We start from the raw sequence: 17,026 nt of genomic DNA on the forward strand, positions 1-17,026 counted from the left end.
ACGTTGACTAAATCATTTATATATAATTATTGTAAAAATTAAGCACTTTTTTCATTACGTTATTGTTACTGGAGTTCCTCTTTAAAGCACCACTATCGCGAAAATTGTAAAATGTAAAATACATGTAAACATATACAAATGAGAAGTACATTTCTTCCAGGGAAAAATGAGCCATACATTACTTTTCTCCCATGTTGCTGTCACTTACAGTAGGTAGTAGAAATCTAACATTACTGACAGGTTTTGAACTACCGGTAGTCCATCTCTCCATAGGGGATTTTCAGCATGGCCTTTATTCTTTAAAAAGACACTCCTTGAAAAAAAAGATGTTGGCTAACCTCCGTGCTCACTGCACACATTTTTGGGGCAGCTGGACAGAGCAACTGCCATTCACTAAGAGCTTTTGAAACTAAACAAAACCATGAGACTCCGGCATGAGGAGATGGGCTAGTCCAAAACCTGTTGGTTCTGTCAGATTTCTACTACCTACTGTAAGTGACAGGAAAATAGGATAAAAGTAATTTATGGCTCATTTTACTCTGGAAGAAATGTACTTCATATTTGTATGTGTTTAACCACTTCAGGACCACAGGCTTACACCCCCTTAGTGATCAGGCCATTTTTCACAACACAGGGCTGTGCAGCTTTGTCAGGTTGCTGCACAGCCCTACAACTTAGCACACAACTCAATCTTACCTCCTTTTATTGTCCCTAACAGGACATTCTTTTGGAAGTTTCTAATCCCTCCTGCGACCCTGTGTTTTTTTTTTATCAGACTTTTCTCCACCTCTCATAGGCATCAGCCTAAGAGAGGGCTTAGATTTCGAGCTGCTCTGAGGGACAGCCGAGTGTCCCTTGTACAGCGCTGCACTAGATAGCAGCTCTGTACAGATGTAAACAAAGGGGATTTCTTTCCCCTTTCATTTACTAAAGGGCTGCTAGCTGCGATCGCGGCTAGCAGACTGATCACGGAGCAGAGCTCCGTAAACCGGCAGGGAACGATCGCGCATGCGTTCCTCGCTAAACTGCAGCTCCAAGACTTGATGCCAGTCGGCGTTAGGTAGTTAAATGAATTTTAAATTTTACGATTTTCGCGATCGTGGTCCTTTAAGTCTAAAAATCGGAACTCTAGACTTCATAAAATTCCACTCCTACTCGTTTGCTTTTTGTAAAAGAAAAAAGTCAGTCAGGTGATCTGGCTTGTTCTGCGATTAGGACCTCCAAGTTATGACTTCATTTTTAAGTGGTACAAAAAATTGTGAAATAGAAGTCAGGAATATACAAATACAGATAGTCTCCGACTTAGGAACGCCCGACTTACGAACGACCCACCGATACAAACGGCATGCGTAAATTAGAGGCGAGGTTGGGCTATACCGTAACTATACGGTCCCAGGCACTTGTCACTTACCTACAGGCCTAGAGCATGGCAGCATGCCAGCATACAGCACATGAAACTTCTGCACAAGTTCTGTCTTTGGTGTTGGGAATTCTACTGCAGAAGAAGAGGAGCAGCTGAATTACATGTATGCAAATAGATATATATAGATGCATGTAAACACAAAACCAAAAATACCATATTCCAGGAGGCTGAAGGCCCGGAACCATAATGTGGATGCTAGGCTCTTCTTACTGCTCTCATTCACACCAAGAGTGACAGGAAGCAGTATGGAAATAAAATTCTGGCTTTTGTGCTATAATATTTTTTTCTAATAAACATGACAGTAGCTTCTTTTTCATTTATATTGTGTGAAACATAGAATTTATACTGCACTGTTGCATTATTCATTTTCTATTACCTGGATGACTGGGTTTGCAACGCTGTCATCCTGTGCCAATGGCAGATGCTGTTTGAGAACAGGAAGTCTATGAACTCCTCCCTCTATCCAATTATCACTCACATGAGGTAATCGGGGAGAATCTGGGAAGGGCAGCAGCTACTAGTTTCCTCAGAGCTGATCTTGCCCATCTCCTGCCTGTGCTCCACTGAATGGCGCAGAAGGAGGAGGTGGGCAAAATCAGATAATGGCTGGTGCTGAGGAAGCATCTCTCCTGGCAACTTTATATTTTGTGCATTAATCTCATGTAACTGATTGTTCCAAAGTAAAGTTTCTAGAACGGCTGCAGCAAATATATAAATTGTGTCAGTAGTGGTATAGTCACTAATTAGGCAGGTGCATACATTTGGGCACTGTTATCATTTAATTGATTCCAAAACCTTTAGAACTAAATTATTGGAACTCAAATTGGCTTGGTAAGCTCAGTGACCCCTGACCTGCATACACAGGTGAATCCAATTATAAGAAAGAGTATTTAAGGGGGCCAATTGTAAGTTTCCCTCCTCTTTTAAATTTCTCTGAAGAGTAGCAACATGGGGGTCTCAAAACAACTCTCAAATGACCCGAAGACAAAGATTGTTCACCATCATGGTTTAGGGGAAAGATACAGAAAGCTGTCTCGGATATTTCAGCTGTCTGTTTCCACAGTTAGGAACATATTGAGGAAATGGAAGACCACAGGCTCAGTTCAAGTTAAGCCTCAAATTGGCAGACCAAGAAAAATCTCGGATAAACAGAAGCGACACATGGTGAGACTAGTCAGAGTCAACCGACAGACCAGCACCAAAGACCTAAAACATCAACTTGCTGCAGATGGAGTCACTGTGCACCGTTCAACCATATGGCGCACTTTACACAAGGAGATACTGTATGCAGAGGAATCCTTTTCTCCGCCCACAGCACAAACAGAGCCGCTTGAGGTATACTAAAGCACATTTTAACAAGCCAGTTTTATTTTGGAATAAGGTGCTGTGGATTACTGAAACTAAAATTGAGTTATTTGGGCATAACAAGGAGCGTTATGCATGGAGGAAAAAACACAGAATTTCAAGAAAACCACCTGCTACCTACAGTAAAATATGGTGGTGGTTCCATCATGCCGTGGGGCTGTGTGGCCAGTGCAGGGACTGGGAATCTTGTCAAAGTTGAGGGACGCATGGATTCCACTCAGTAACAGCAGATTCGGGAGACCAATGTCCAGGAATCAGTGACAAAGCTAAAGCTGAAGCTGCGCCGGGGCTGGATCTTTTAACAAGACAACTACTCTAAACACTGCTCAAAATCCACTTAGGCATTCATGCAGAGGAACAAGTACAACGTTCAGGAATGGCCATCTCAGTCCCCAGACCTGAATATAACTGAAAATCTGTGGTGTGAGTTAAAGAGAGCTGTCCATGCTCGGAAGCCATTAAACCTGAATGAACTAGGAATGGTCCAAAATACCTTCAACCAGAATCCAGACTCTCATTGGAACCTACAGGAAGCGTTAGGAGGATGTAATTTCTGCAAAAGGATGATCTACTAAATATTGATTTCATTTCTTTTTTGTGGTGCTCAAATGTATGCACCTGCCTAATTTTCTTTAAACAATTATTACACACTTTCTGTAAATCCAATAAACGTCATTTCACTTCTAAAATATCATTGTGTCTCCGATATGATATATTTAACTGACATTTTTTATCGTAACAACCAACGATTTATACAGGAAAATCATGAAGATTAACAACGTTGCCCAAACTTTCGCATCCCACTGTATATATAGTTTGCATTGTCTTTTGGGTATTTAATGTTGTTTGTGTCCCTACTAGAGAGATTTCCTCTCGTTTCCTGTTCTTTGGACCTCCATAACACTGGTGTTCCCAGGAACAGCAAAAATAACTTGACAGGAGTTCTTAGATCTGGGAAGAGACAGCAATAAAAATGTAACTTGTTTCCAAACTATCCAAAACTACAATAGGAATATGCCCTGTCCTGAAGCTGAGCTTTGAACAGCTCTTCCATACAGATCCTGTAGTATAAATAAAAACATAATGATGAAGTGCTGATTGAGCGTAATATATTGCTAGGTATGTTACTAATACAGCCTACCTTGCAGAGGAACATCCAGGCTAGCATGTGGTCTTTCCTGTGAGGAACTGCAAGCCGTGGCTTTGGCATATTTCCTTTCTGCCATAATCTGTAAGAAATTGGATGCGTTTCCTGTTAACTACGTAACTTGATACAATCACTTAAGAGCACCAATGCCTCATATCAGTGCCCACACTTTGTTACCGGCAGGGCTTCCCATAGCCTGAAAGGGAGGCAGGCAGCTGTCTGTGCTGCTGTTATCAGGGTCCGCTATCAGAGGAAACCTCAATCTCCAGAAATATGGAAGCTGCCATCTACATCCCCTTTAACAAAATGTCAGTTGCTTGGCAACCATACTGTACCTTTAGCTTCAGTATCTCATTTAGAATAAGACTTGAGTCAGTTAACTGGATCTGCATGTGTGTTCAGCGTCAGTGACTCAGTGTTACAGGCAGAGGATTCATACAATAGCCAGGCAAGCAGCATTTTGTTTAGTAAATAAGGATGGCAGGTTCCATATGTAATGCTTGGAATACACGGTTCGTTTCTCCGATCAATTGTTTTTGCCGCTCGATTGTGCAGTCAATTCTCTTATCTTCTGCTCGTGTTTCTTATTTTTTTCTATTCACTTCTATGAGAAACTGAGCAGCGAAAGGATCGAACGAGAGATCGGACATGTTGTAAATTATCTATCGAACCATCTATCTGCGGCAGAAACGAACCGTGTATTCCCGGCATCACTGTTTTCAGGATTCCTTTTGGCTGTACCGGTGCAGAGAGGCATTTTGGAGTAGAATGGAAAGCCTCTGAATACAAAAAGCTGTTTTCCACTATGTCCACAAATGCCTAGTCGTACTCCTATACTGCTGTTTAACATGGTCCAGGCCTGATAGTAGCCTACCTGCCTCTCCCTCAGTCAGTGTATGACTCACTCAGTCATATGAGGAAGCATAGCTTCTGTTCAAACGCATTCACTGCCTGTCATTAAATTGAAAACACCTAGTTATTTAAAGAAGACTCGACCAAAAATAATTAACATTACATTTTATTTTTTTCCAAGTATAAGGCTTCATATAGCTAAAAAAACATGAAAAAAAAAAAACAGAAAAAAAAAGTGCCTTTATAGTGTAATAAGTTTATTAAACGTCTCACTGAACTCATAAAGACGTATACTTACTCCTGGCAGAAGTATTGGATCAGTGTGTGCCAAAAGAAGGACCGTCCAGAAGATAAGCAGTGGCCAGCAGCTATACAATACCGGAACTCTGTACAAACTGCGCGCTCCCATCATAAGGGTACTAAATCCACCAACACGCCATGGATTGTGGTGGATAAAGTGTCCTGCTGGAAATAGTCACAGCAGACACATACCTCTAGGTGCCATTACTGGCGGCTCCTGCCTTGAGGGACCACCGCTAAAGTGGCATCTGTTACCAGGGGCTTCCCCACATGCCTATGTCACTGCAAGCATGGCTGCTGGCCTTTCAATACACACCTTCACATCTTGGTTATTTATATCACCCATGTTACTCTGTGTACCCCTCTGCTCATTGTGTCACCCACACATTGTTTCCTGTGTCATTAAGTTGCTATATGTATGTTCTGTCTGTTCGAGAGGATGGTTATTAAAACAGTAGAATGCAAACTAGATGGTGTATTCTTACTACTGAGGTTCTCTTTGTAGGAAAAATACTGCCTCCTAGAGGGGTATATTATAGCTAATTTCATTTTAAAAGGCCAATATTATAAGTAATAGCATGTTAAGCAGGACATTAGGATTACCTGCTAAATTTACATAAATATTACATTATTAATTGTCATTGAGGAGTGACATTTTATAATTATCTGCTAGAGGTCCACAGGGATTGGGGACTGCTCATGTCCTCTAAGCAATAGAATTATAGTGCTGCAATCATCCTGCAAACTGCACCAATATGGGCAAGTATGAACAGAGAGGTAAAGAGTGGATACCAAAGGTTTTACCAGTATCTCCCAAAGTTTAGGATTCACACGGCAAGTGGGACACTGCTGGGTCATTAGTTTTGTGCAGAAATACCTTTTGTATCAATATGTTTAATGTAATGCCTGCTATCAATAGATAACAGTCTTCTACCACTATGTTCTTCCCCTTTCCTGTCCCGCCAACAAGTGTTGCCATCATGATCTGTTCTTCCTCTTTCCCCCACTATGTGATGTAATCATCCCTTTTTACCCTTCCACCAAGCAGGGTCGTTTCTACGGCCGTGCGGCCCGTGCCGCTGCCCTGGGCGCAGAGGAAGGGGGGGGCGCTGTGATAGCGGGGGAAGGGGGGAGCCGGAGCCACTGGGAGGGCAGCCCGACCTCTTCCTCCCTCTCCTCTCCCGGCCGCCCTCCGTGCTCCCCCCTCGGACTGCAGCAGAGTTAGCGCGCAGGGAAGCGCTGCTATACACAGTTACTCACCTCCCTGGATCCGATCGCCGCTCACGCCTTGCTGGTCTCCTCTCTGCAATGTAGCCGCTGATACACACGTCACGCTGCTTCCTATGTAAACAGGAAGCAGCGTGTGTATCAGCGGCTACATTGCAGAGAGGAGACCAGCAGGGCGTGAGCGGCGATCGGATCCAGGGAGGTGAGTAACTGTGTATAGCAGCGCTTCCCTGCGCACTAACTCTGCTGCAGTCCGAGGGGGGAGCACGGAGGGCGGGCGGGAGAGGAGAGGGAGGAAGAGGTCGGGCTGCCCTCCCCGCGGCTCTGGCTTCCCCCCCCCCACCATTATGAGGGGGCGCCTACCTACTTAACCTATACTGGGCAAGCTACCTATCTATCCTATACTGGGGGGCACCTACCTAATCTAACCTGTACTCGGGGGCAGCTACCTAATCTAACCTATACTGGGGACAGCTACCTATCTAACCTATACTGGGGGCAGCTACCTATCTATCCTATACTGGGGGGCACCTACCTAATGTAACCTGTACTGGGGGCAGCTACCTATCTATCCTATACTGGGGGGCACCTACCTAATCTAACCTGTACTGGGGGGCAGCTACCTATCTAACCTATACTGGGGGCAGCTACTTATCTAACCTATACTGGGGGCAGCTACCTATCTAGCCCCTATGCTGGGGGGCAGCTACCTGTCTAACCTATGCTGGGGGGCAGCTACCTATCTAATCTATACTGGGGGCACATACCTATCTAACCTATACTGGGGGAACCTACCTAATCTAACCTATACTGGGGGGCAGCTACCTATCTAATCTATACTGGGGGCACTTATCTAACCTGTATTGGGGGCACCTACCTACCTAGCTAGCCTATACAGGTGGCAACTATACTGGCTACCTATACTGGGGGCACCTACCTAACTAACTTATACTGGGGGTACCTACCTATCTAACCTATGCTGGGGCAACTATACTGGCTACCTATATTGGAGGCACCTACCAAGCTAACCTGTACTGGGGGCACCTACTTATCTAACTTATACCGGGGGGGGGGGGGGGGAGGGGTGCCTGCCTATCTAACATATACTGTGGGCAACTATACTGGCTACCTATACTGGAGGCAACTACCTGCTAACCTATACGGGGGCAACCTTTACTGGCTCACCTATGCCTGGCCACCTATACTTGGGGGGGACCTATAGCTGGCTACCTATACCGGGGGGGGGGCGCGCAATTTTTACACCCTCGCCCTGGTGCATTTTAGCCTAGAAACTGCACTGCCACCAAGAAGTATTGCCACCATCATTCCTTCTTCCCCTTCCTGATCCCCCAACAAGTGTTGCCATCATCCTGTTATGTATAATGGTGGCTACTCAGCTTGAAGAGGCCAAGAGCCTGAAACAGCAGGCTGGCACTAGACAGCAGTCTCAGTTGTGCTTATAAGCATTTTAATGGATTAAATAGAAAGCTATATTTTCCTCATTTTTGGTAGTTCTGACCATTTTATGGAACTTAAGGACAGCTCACGGTGGTGGGGCTACCGTTTAGAAAAGCGTTTGAAAAGTACATTAGAAAACACCCACCTAAAAGAATCTTAACGATCCATAAAATAACTCCTGATGAGGTCTGAAGACACCCGAATCACTTGTTTACTTTTGTGACCACAATGGTGGCTGCAGTAGTGTTTTTTCTAACAGAGCTTCGGTTAGCGTCCTCCTCCTGGTGAAACGCTCCCTGGCTCTATGCTTATAGTTTATATTCCAGTCGGGTATTCTTAAAATCTTTGCCAAGCAAAATTCCCTGATGTCAACTTCAGCATAGCTTTTTGTCAAAAGAAAATTATTACCCTTTATTGTGATATAAAAGCAATTTAAAAATTACTGATTTGAAATTTGGTTGATAGGTCCACTTTAACACAGCAAAACCTGTGCCTTTGTAAACCTCAAATATGCATCACATACACATGTACATGCCAATGTCACGTAATATGTAGGAGGTTGGACACTGAATATAGATAACAAATGACACGGTCCTGAAAGAGAAGAGTATAGACGCCCAGAAGATGGGGAGGTGCATACTACTAGAGTCATGGGGCTTGATTCACTAAGACAACTAGCATGCCTTATCTGAGTTAACACGCCTTATCAGAGATAACACGCCTTATCCTTATCAGAGATAACACGCCTTATCAGAGATAACGCACCTTATCAAAGTTAACAAGCCTTATCAGAGTAGCATAGTGAGCGCTACAAACGTATGCCTACTGATTGGCAAGGACGAGAGCTCCACTCGTCCGGCCCTGAGCCATTTCGGGGGTTCGTAGCGCTCTCTATGCTACTCTGATAAGGCCATGTTAACTTTGATAAGGAGTATCATCTCTGATAGGTGTGTTAACTCGGATAAGGCATGCTATTTGTCTTAGTGAATCAAGCCCATTGAGAGTTGCAGGGCAGTGCTAAGCTAGTCAGCACTGGTTCCACCGTATTTTTAGAGGTTAGCTTTAAATCAATAGATTTTTATGTCCAAAGGCTCTGGAGATGAACGTTCAGCCTTGCATGTACCTTAGTAAGTTTTGTATGATAGGTTGCCACATTGAAACGTGTCTCACCTTAGAACAGATTTCGTGAAGGCTGGTTGCAATGGCTTTTGCTGGTGTGTCACATCGGAACACGTGGCATTTTAGAATCCTTGTATCCTTGTCTCTGGCAACATATGCAAAATCCCTGCAAGAGAAAACATCACAAAGCTCATTTCCATGTATATTTAAAGGCGTGGAAATAAAGGCAAGCAGTCTATGTGATTATTTCATGCTGTATAATCATCAGCACAGTGACATTGGTGTCAGTAAGACTCCAGCTAGAAGGACTGCAGACTATGCTGCATTGTGACCTGGTAATAAAGAGTGGGAGACTGGCTTGCTGAGTGCTGCTGGCTGCCATTACATACAGGCAATGCGAATAAGTCATTGGAAAGCGTAATTGTATATTTTCCACCAAGGAGACAAATAAAATATGCTGCAATGCATTGTAAATTGGTAAAACCTAGGTGTAATAAATCTCCACATGTAGCTTAATTGGAAATCTGGGCTGTTCATTGAAATTCAGGGAACACATCATTGTGCTCATAAACTCTGCGCATTCCAAGAAACACAGCACTAAGAAAGCAACGTGAGCTGAAAGAGGACAGCTCAATGTACAGTAAAACAAAGGGAATTCTGCTAAATCAGGCTATGATGTCATGTCTACAGCCACACGCAGAGAACACCAGCTGAGAGGTTCAGGGAAAAAAGAGATACTCAAACTCTACTGTCTTCCCAAGATAGACCGGTGCTGGAGCTGCCAGCACACTCTACTCTACAGGCAGTATGACGCCTGTACTACCCGGAGATGCCGCCACACACTCTCCTGTGCAGACAGTATGACGCCTGTACTACCTGGAGCTGCAGCCACACACTCTCCTGTACAGGCAGTATAACACCTGTACACTACCTGGAGATGCCACCACACACTCTCCTGTACAGACAGTATGACACCTGTACTACCTGGAGCTGCTGTCACACACTCTGCTGTACAGGCAGTATGACACCTGTACTACCTGGAGATGCCGGCACACACTCTCCTGTACAGACAGCATAACACCTGTACTACCTGGAGCACTGCCACACACTCTCCAATACAGGCAGTATGACACCTGTACTACCTGGAGCTGCTGCCACACACTCTGCTGTACAGGCAGTATGACACCTGTACTACCTGGAGCTGCCGCCACACACTCTGCTGTACAGGCAGTATGACACCTGTACTACCTGGAGCTGCTGCCACACACTCTGCTGTACAGGCAGTATGACACCTGTATTACCTGGAGCTGCTGCCACACACTCTGCTGTACAGGCAGTATGACACCTGTACTACCTGGAGATGCCGGCACACACTCTCCTGTGCAGACAGTATGACACCTCTACTACCTGGTGATGCCTCCACACACTCTCCTGTACAGGCAGTATGACACCTGTACTACCTGGAGCTGCCTCCACACACTCTCCTGTACAGGCAGTATGACACCTGTACTACCTGGAGCTGCTGCCACACACTCTCCTGTACAGGCAGTATGACACCTGTACTACCTGGAGATGCCTCCACACACTCTTTTGTATAGGCAAGTATGACACCTGTACTACCTGGAGATGCCGGCACACACTCTCCTGTGCAGACAGTATGACACCTGTACACTACCTGGAGATGCCACCACACACTCTCCTGTACAGACAGCATGACACCTATACTACCTGGAGCTGCTGCCACACACTCTCCTGTACAGACAGTATGACACCTGTACTACCTGGAGATGCAGCCACACACTCTCCTGTACAGACAGTGTGACACCTGTACTACCTGGAGTAGCTGCCACACGCTCTCCTGTACAGGCAGTATGACACCTGTACTACCTGGAGCTGCTGCAACACACTCTCCTGTACAGACAGCATGACACCTGTACTACCTGAAGATGCCGCCACACACTCTCCTGTACAGGCAGTATAACACCTGTACACTACCTGGAGCTGCTGCCACACACTCTCCTATACAGGCAGTATGACACCTGTACTACCTGGAGCTGCCGCCACACACTCTCCTGTACAGGCAGTATGACACCTGTACTACCTGGAGCTGCCGCCACACAATCTCCTGTACAGGCAGTATGACACCTATACTATCTGGAGCTGCCGCCACACACTCTCCTGTACAGACAGTATGACACCTGTACTACCTGGAGATGCCGCCACACACTGCTGTACAGACAGTGTGACACCTGTACTACCTGGAGCTGCCGGCACACACTCTCCTGTACAGACAGTATGACACCTGTACTACCTGGAGATGCCGCCACAAACTCTGCTGTACAGACAGTATGACACCTGTACTACCTGGAGATGCCGCCACACACTGTCCTGTACAGACAGTATGACACCTATACTATCTGGAGCTGCCGCCACACACTCTCCTGTACAGACAGTATGACACCTGTACTACCTGGAGATGCCGCCACACACTCTCCTGTACAGACAGTATGACACCTGTACTACCTGGAGCTGCTGCCACACACTCTCCTGTACAGACAGTATGACACCTGTACTACCTGGAGCTGCCGCTACACACTCTGCTGTACAGACAGTATGACACCTGTACTACCTGGAACTGCCTCCACACACTCTCCTGTACGGACAGTATGACACCTGTACTACCTGGAGATGCCGCCACACACTCTGCTGTACAGACAGTGTGACACCTGTACTACCTGGAGCTGCCGGCACACACTCTCCTGTACAGACAGTATGACACCTGTACTACCTGGAGATGCCGCCACAAACTCTGCTGTACAGACAGTATGACACCTGTACTACCTGGAGATGCCGCCACACACTGTCCTGTACAGACAGTATGACACCTGTACTACCTGGAGCTGCCGCCACACACTCTCCTGTACAGGCAGTATGACACCTGCACACTACCTGGAGATGCCACCACACACTCTCCTGTACAGGCAGTATGACACCTGTACTACCTGGAGCTGCCGCCACACACTCTCCTGTACAGGCAGTATGACACCTATACCACCTGGAGATGCCACCACACACTCTGCTGTACAGACAGTGTGACACCTGTACTACCTGGAGCTGCCGGCACACACTCTCCTGTACAGACAGTATGACACCTGCACTACCTGGAGATGCCGCCACACACTCTGCTGTACAGACAGCATGACACCTATACTACCTGGAGATGCCGCCACACACTCTGCTGTACAGACAGTATGACACCTGTACTACCTGGAGCTGCCGCCACACACTCTCCTGTACAGACAGCATGACACCTGTACTACCTGGAGATGCCGCCACACACTCTCCTGTACAGGCAGTATGACACCTGCACACTACCTGAAGATGCCACCACACACTCTCCTGTACAGGCAGTATGAAACCTGTACTACCTGGAGATGCCTCCACACACTCTCTTGTACAGGCAGTATGACACCTGTACAGGCAGTATGACACCTGTACTACCTGTAGATGCCACCACACACTCTCCTGTACAGACAGTATGACACCTATACTATCTGGAGCTGCCGCCACACACTCTCCTGTACAGACAGTATGACACCTATACTACCTGGAGATGCCGCCACACACTCTGCTGTACAGACAGTATGACACCTGTACTACCTGGAGCTGCCGGCACACACTCTCCTGTACAGACAGTATGACACCTGTACTACCTGGAGATGCCGCCACACACTCTGCTGTACAGACAGCATGACACCTGTACTACCTGGAGCTGCCGCCACACACTCCTGTACAGACAGCATGACACCTATACTACCTGGAGCTGCCGCCACACACTCTCCTGTACAGACAGCAAGACACCTGTACTACCTGGAGCTGCTGCCACACACTCTCCTATACAGGCAGTATGACACCTGTACTACCTGGAGATGCCACCACACACTCTCCTGTACAGACAGTATGACACCTGTACTACCTGGAGCTGCTGCCACACACTCTGCTGTACAGGCAGTATGACACCTGTACCACCTGGAGATGCCGCCACACACTCTCCTGTACAGGCAGTATGACACCTGTACTACCTGGAGCTGCTGCCACACACTCTCCTGTACAGACAGTATGACACCTGTACTACCTGGAGCTGCCGCTACACACTCTGCTGTACAGACAGTATGACACCTGTACTACCTGGAACTGCCTCCACACACTCTCCTGTACGGACAGTATGACACCTGTACACTACCTGGAGATGCCACCACACACTCTCCTGTAGACAGTATGACACCTGTAATACCTCGAACTGCCTCCACACACTCTCCTGTACAGACAGTATGACACCTGTACTACCTGGAACTGCCGCCACACACTCTCCTGTACGGACAGTATGACACCTGTACACTACCTGGAGATGCCACCACACACTCTCCTGTAGACAGTATGACACCTGTAATACCTCGAACTGCCTCCACACACTCTCCTGTACAGACAGTATGACACCTGTACTACCTGGAGCTGCCGCCACACATTCTCCTGTACAGATATTATGCAATCCAGTGGGTGGGCACTCCATCAGTTAAAGTTCGGTTGCCTGACACTGTGGCTTAGGCAGTGCCTCTTCAATAGTCAGCAATAAATCAGCACACCGTTGTCCAGAAAGCACAGTCTTTTTATTAAGCCATGTTTCCACAATAAAATAGCTGACAATTGTTTTTGGAGCTATGCAGGGTCCCCCTTTATCAAGGCGTGTACGCAGGGTACCCCTTTATCAAGGCGAGTACGCAGGGTCCCCCTTTATCAAGGCGAGTACGCAGGGTCCCCCTTTATCAAAGCGAGTACGCAGGGTCCCCCTTTATCAAGGAGAGTACGCAGGGTCCCCCTTTATCAAGGCGAGTATGCAGGGTCCCCCTTTATCAAGGCAAGTACGCAGGGTCCCCCTTTATCAAGGTGTGTATGCAGGGTCCCCCTTTATCAAGGCGAGTACGCAGGGTCCCCCTTTATCAAGGCGAGTACGCAGGGTCCTAACTTTATCAAAGCGAGTACGCAGGGTCCCCCTTTATCAAGGCGAGTACGCATGGTCCCCCTTTATCAAGGCGAGTACGCAGGGTCCCCCTTTATCAAGGCGAGTACGTATGGTCCCCCTTTATCAAGGCGAGTACGCAGGGTCCCCCTTTATCAAGGCGAGTACGCATGGTCCCCCTTTATCAAAGCGAGTACGCAGGGTCCCCCTTTATCAAGGAGAGTACGCAGGGTCCCCCTTTATCAAGGCGAGTACGCAGGGTCCCCCTTTATCAAGGCGAGTACGCATGGTCCCCCTTTATCAAGGCGAGTACGCAGGGTCCCCCTTTATCAAGGCGAGTACGCATGGTCCCCCTTTATCAAGTCGAGTACGCAGGGTCCCCCTTTATCAAGGCGAGTACGCATGGTCCCCCTTTATCAAGGCGAGTACGCAGGGTCCCCCTTTATCAAGGCGAGTACGCATGGTCCCCCTTTATCAAGGCGAGTACGCAGGGTCCCCCTTTATCAAGGCGAGTACGCATGGTCCCCCTTTATCAAGGCGAGTACGCAGGGTCCCCCTTTATCAAGGCGAGTACGCATGGTCCCCCTTTATCAAGGCGAGTACGCAGGGTCCGCCTTTATCAAGGCGAGTACGCAGGGTTCCCCTTTATCAAGGCGAGTATGCAGGGTCCCCCTTTATCAAGGCGAGTACGCATGGTCCCCCTTTATCAAGGCGAGTACGCAGGGTCCCCCTTTATCAAGGCGAGTACGCATGGTCCCCCTTTATCAAGGCGAGTACGCATGGTCCCCCTTTATCAAGGCGAGTACGCATGGTCCCCCTTTATCAAAGCGAGTACGCAGGGTCCCCCTTTATCAAGGAGAGTACGCAGGGTCCCCCTTTATCAAGGCGAGTACGCAGGGTCCCCCTTTATCAAGGCGAGTACGCATGGTCCCCCTTTATCAAGGCGAGTACGCAGGGTCCCCCTTTATCAAGGCGAGTACGCATGGTCCCCCTTTATCAAGGCGAGTACGCAGGGTCCCCCTTTATCAAGGCGAGTACGCATGGTCCCCCTTTATCAAGGCGAGTACGCAGGGTCCCCCTTTATCAAGGCGAGTACGCATGGTCCCCCTTTATCAAGGCGAGTACGCAGGGTCCGCCTTTATCAAGGCGAGTACGCAGGGTTCCCCTTTATCAAGGCGAGTATGCAGGGTCCCCCTTTATCAAGGCGAGTACGCATGGTCCCCCTTTATCAAGGCGAGTACGCAGGGTCCCCCTTTATCAAGGCGAGTACGCAGGGTCCCCCTTTATCAAAGCGAGTACGCAGGGTCCGCCTTTATCAAGGCGAGTACGCAGGGTCCCCCTTTATCAAGGCGAGTATGCAGGGTCCCCCTTTATCAAGGCGAGTACGCAGGGTCCGCCTTTATCAAGGCGAGTACGCAGGGTCCCCCTTTATCAAGGCGTGTATGCAGGGTCCCCCTTTATCAAGGCGAGTACGCATGGTCCCCCTTTATCAAGGCGAGTACGCAGGGTCCCCCTTTATCAAGGCGAGTACGCATGGTCCCCCTTTATCAAGGCGAGTACGCAGGGTCCCCCTTTATCAAGGCGAGTACGCATGGTCCCCCTTTATCAAGGCGAGTACGCAGGGTCCGCCTTTATCAAGGCGAGTACGCAGGGTCCCCCTTTATCAAGGCGTGTGGTGAATCCTGCGTGGCCCCCGAAACAAATGTCGGCTATTTTCTTGTGGAAAGAGATCGCTCAGTAAAGAGCGTGGTTTCTGGAAAATGTTGCGCTGATATATTGGAGTGCTGTACAGATATTATGACACCTGTACTGCTCCATGCACTACAAGTCCTCACTCTCATTCTCACTCTTATACTGAAAAATGAATGACGAATAATGTTCTAAAGGTGTGAATTACAAAAGTTATATGTTCAGTTCAATAATACTTTCTAGCGTTCTCCTTTAAGCAAACTGTAGTTTTATTGGATGAGTTCAGCTATTTAGGCATCCAGCTGATTATTAAACATGGGCAAACACTGCTTCATTTCATTGCCTCGTCATACTTGTCTTTGCTCACTGTCCCGTGATATATGTGGAGCTTATCTTCCTTCTCTATGGTGTGTGCTCACTTATACAGGACATAGGTTGACAGCTCTTACTTTCATAGCTATAAAACAATACCCAGTTACGTTTACCTCAGTCTCTATAATGAAAGCAGCGTATATCATCGCAGATGAAGCCTAATTATAATATCTAGTGACAAGTGATTTGCCACAGGCAATAATCATGTTATTTTCATAGATTAATGAGCTATACAGGAATTCTATTTAAAAGAACTCTATTATCCTTTTTCCCATACTTGGGAGATTTATTACAAGCAGAATTGGCCATTGAGGAGACCTATTATCCTCATGCAGATGTTCTCCAGAGATTTCACATGGGGCTGGTAGAAAGTGGCCTCATTTTACACAAAGATTTAGTGTCTCCTTTATAATATTTAATAAAATGTTGAAGCAATGTGACAGAGGTAACTGCATTAACCGTACTATTTAATATTAAGGCTGAACTCCAGCATCACACTGATTATTCATTATATGCTTTAAAGGACAACTGAAGCGAGAGGGATATGAGGCTGCCATATTTATTTTCTTTTAAGCAATACCAGTTGCCTGGCAGTCCTGCTAGTCCTCTGCCTCTAATCCACCGACCCTGAACAAGCATGCAGCAGATCAGGTGTTTCTGACATGATCGTATTCTGACTAGATTGGCTGCATGCTTGTTTCTGGTTTTATTCAGAAACTACTGCAGCCAAATAGATCAGCAGGGCTGCCAGGCATTGTTTAAAAAGATATCAATATAGCAGCCTCCATGTTCTTCTCACTTCAGTTGTCCTCTAATAAAAATAACTACTGCTTCAAAAACTTTATAATGCTGCCTAGAAATGCAACTTCCTGATTCAAGAATGTCTTTCCTTTCTTACCAGCATTCTTTCTAGTGTTGTCCGGATCATGAACGATTCGGATCTTTGATCCGAATCTATTTTATGAGTCGATCATCCGAATCATCAAAATGAGTGATTCGGATCGCAAAAGGGGCGGGACCAGGAGCGACACGCCCCCTCTCAGCGGGCAGCGGGGTC

General features: G+C 47.0%; 1 protein-coding gene across 20 annotated transcripts in view; it reads right to left on the minus strand.

Annotated features, from left to right (window-relative positions):
- The window catches only part of APBB2 (amyloid beta precursor protein binding family B member 2), a 487,722-nt gene that overhangs the window by 17,124 nt on the left and 453,572 nt on the right, over positions 1-17,026 (minus strand). For 18 of the 20 annotated variants that reach the window (XM_068278493.1, XM_068278494.1, XM_068278495.1 and 15 more), the window contains 3 exons: positions 8,943-9,057; positions 3,930-4,017; positions 1,412-1,495 (listed from right to left, as the gene is read on the minus strand). In XM_068278493.1, the coding sequence (XP_068134594.1) occupies positions 1,412-1,495; positions 3,930-4,017; positions 8,943-9,057 (287 nt within the window). The remainder of the gene's footprint in view (positions 1-1,411; positions 1,496-3,929; positions 4,018-8,942; positions 9,058-17,026) is intronic. The other 2 variants (XM_068278506.1, XM_068278501.1) reach the window with 1 other exon arrangement.

The sequence above is a fragment of the Hyperolius riggenbachi genome, chromosome 1 (assembly GCF_040937935.1).
Source record: "Hyperolius riggenbachi isolate aHypRig1 chromosome 1, aHypRig1.pri, whole genome shotgun sequence".
In the NCBI taxonomy this organism is placed as follows: Eukaryota; Metazoa; Chordata; class Amphibia; order Anura; family Hyperoliidae; genus Hyperolius; species Hyperolius riggenbachi.